The 1,559-nt window shown below is 61.2% G+C and overlaps 1 protein-coding gene across 1 annotated transcript; it reads right to left on the minus strand.

The window, feature by feature from the left end:
• Nucleotides 1-216: 216 nt before the first annotated feature.
• EMH_0034110 (uncharacterized protein) lies at nt 217-1,266 on the minus strand (the record flags this gene model as incomplete). Its single annotated transcript, XM_013494839.1, is given in 2 exon segments — nt 217-308; nt 312-1,266. Coding segments are annotated over 2 exon segments (1,047 nt in total).
• Between the last annotated feature and the right edge of the window lie 293 nt (nt 1,267-1,559).

The raw sequence follows: 1,559 nt of genomic DNA on the forward strand, positions 1-1,559 counted from the left end.
AGCGACAAAACAAGCGCAAGTGCTCTACAGTGATGCTGTTCTGCTGCTGCTGCTGCTGTGTTGCTGCAGCTACCACCGCAGTAGCATCTCTCTGTGCACTTATGCAGCACCTCGCTGTCGGCCCCTCCCCCCCCAAACCCCAGCAGCACCACCTCAGCAGCTTCTGCTGCTGGGGGCCCCCCTGGGGGCCCCCAGGGGGCCCCCCAGGGGGGCCCCCTACATCTCGGCCTGCTGCTGCCTGCTGCTCGCAGCCGCCGCCGATGCCGCTGCTGCAGCCGCCACCGCTGCTGCTGCTGCTGCTGCTGCTGCTNGCTGCTGCTGCTGCTGCTGCTGCTGCTTCTGCTGCTGCCACTTGAAGAGGGCTCGTTGGGCTCTCCGCTGCTGCAGCAGCAATTTGTATGTGAGTGGTTCCTTGTGTTGCTGCTGCTGCTGCTGCTGCTGCTGCTGCTGTTGCATCTGTTGTTGCTGCTGCTGCTGTATCTGTTGCGTGTGTGCTTGCTGCTGCACCTGCAGCAGCAGCTGCTGCTGCAGCTGTTGTATTTGTTTACATTTGTGTTTTGCTGCTGCAACTGGGTCTGTGTCTCCTCTGAACTCTAGGTAGTCGTTGTCTTCGTTCCCCAGGCAGCAGCAGCAGCAGCAGCAACCAGCTGTCTCCTTTGCTGCTGCTGTCTCCTCTTGCTGCAGCCACGGCAGCCCCCACTCCTCTCTCTCACTGTATCCTCTGCTGCTGCTGCTCCTGCTGCTGCTCGTGCTGCTGCTGCTGCTGCTGCTGCTGCTGCTGCTGCTGCAGCGCCTGCTGCTCATGCTGCTGCGACTGCTGCTGCTGCTGCAGCGGCTGCTGCTGCTGCTGCTGCTGCTGCCAGCAGATTTTCTCCTTATTCGTGGGGTTCTCTTCTGCTGCGGGTGCCGCCGCTGGGGCCTGCTGCAGCTTCCATTCATCCCACGCTGCTGCTGCTGCTGCTGCTGCTGCTGTTTTCTTTTCTTTTGCTGCTGTTGCCGCTGCAGCAGGGTTTCTCTGCGCATGGTTATGTAGCTGCTGCTGCTGCTGCTGCTGCTGCTGCTGCTGTCTCTGTTTGCTGCCAGCGGTCCCGACAGTCCCCTAGAGGGGAGCAAGCTGCTGATCTTACCCCTTCCTTGCTGCTGCTGCAGCTGCTGCAGCAGCAGCAGCTGCTGCTGCTGCTGCTGCTGCAGCCCTTTATCCTTCATATAACGCTGCGCATACACCCCAGCTGCTGCTGTTTCAGGTGGGGGGAAAGCCCGCCGCATCTGGCTCAGCAGATGCTGCCTGTGTTGCTGCAGCAGGAGCTGCTGCTGCTGCTGCTGCTGCTGCAGCAGCCGGCGCCGCTGCTGCTGCTGCTGCTGCTGCCGGCGCCGCTGCTGCTCCCGCTGCCGCCGTGTTGGGCCCTCGGTGTAGGAGGAGTCTGATGAAGCAGAAGAAGAAGAAGAAGAGAAATCAGTATAAGAAGAAGAAGAGTAAGAAACTGCTGCTGCAGCAGCAGCAGAAGCAGCAGCGACAGCTGTGGAAACCCTGGTGCTCCGTCGCTGCTGCTGCTGCTGTT

Source organism: Eimeria mitis, genomic scaffold, assembly GCF_000499745.2.
Source record: "Eimeria mitis Houghton genomic scaffold, Emh_scaff1301, whole genome shotgun sequence".
Classification (NCBI taxonomy): Eukaryota; Apicomplexa; class Conoidasida; order Eucoccidiorida; family Eimeriidae; genus Eimeria; species Eimeria mitis.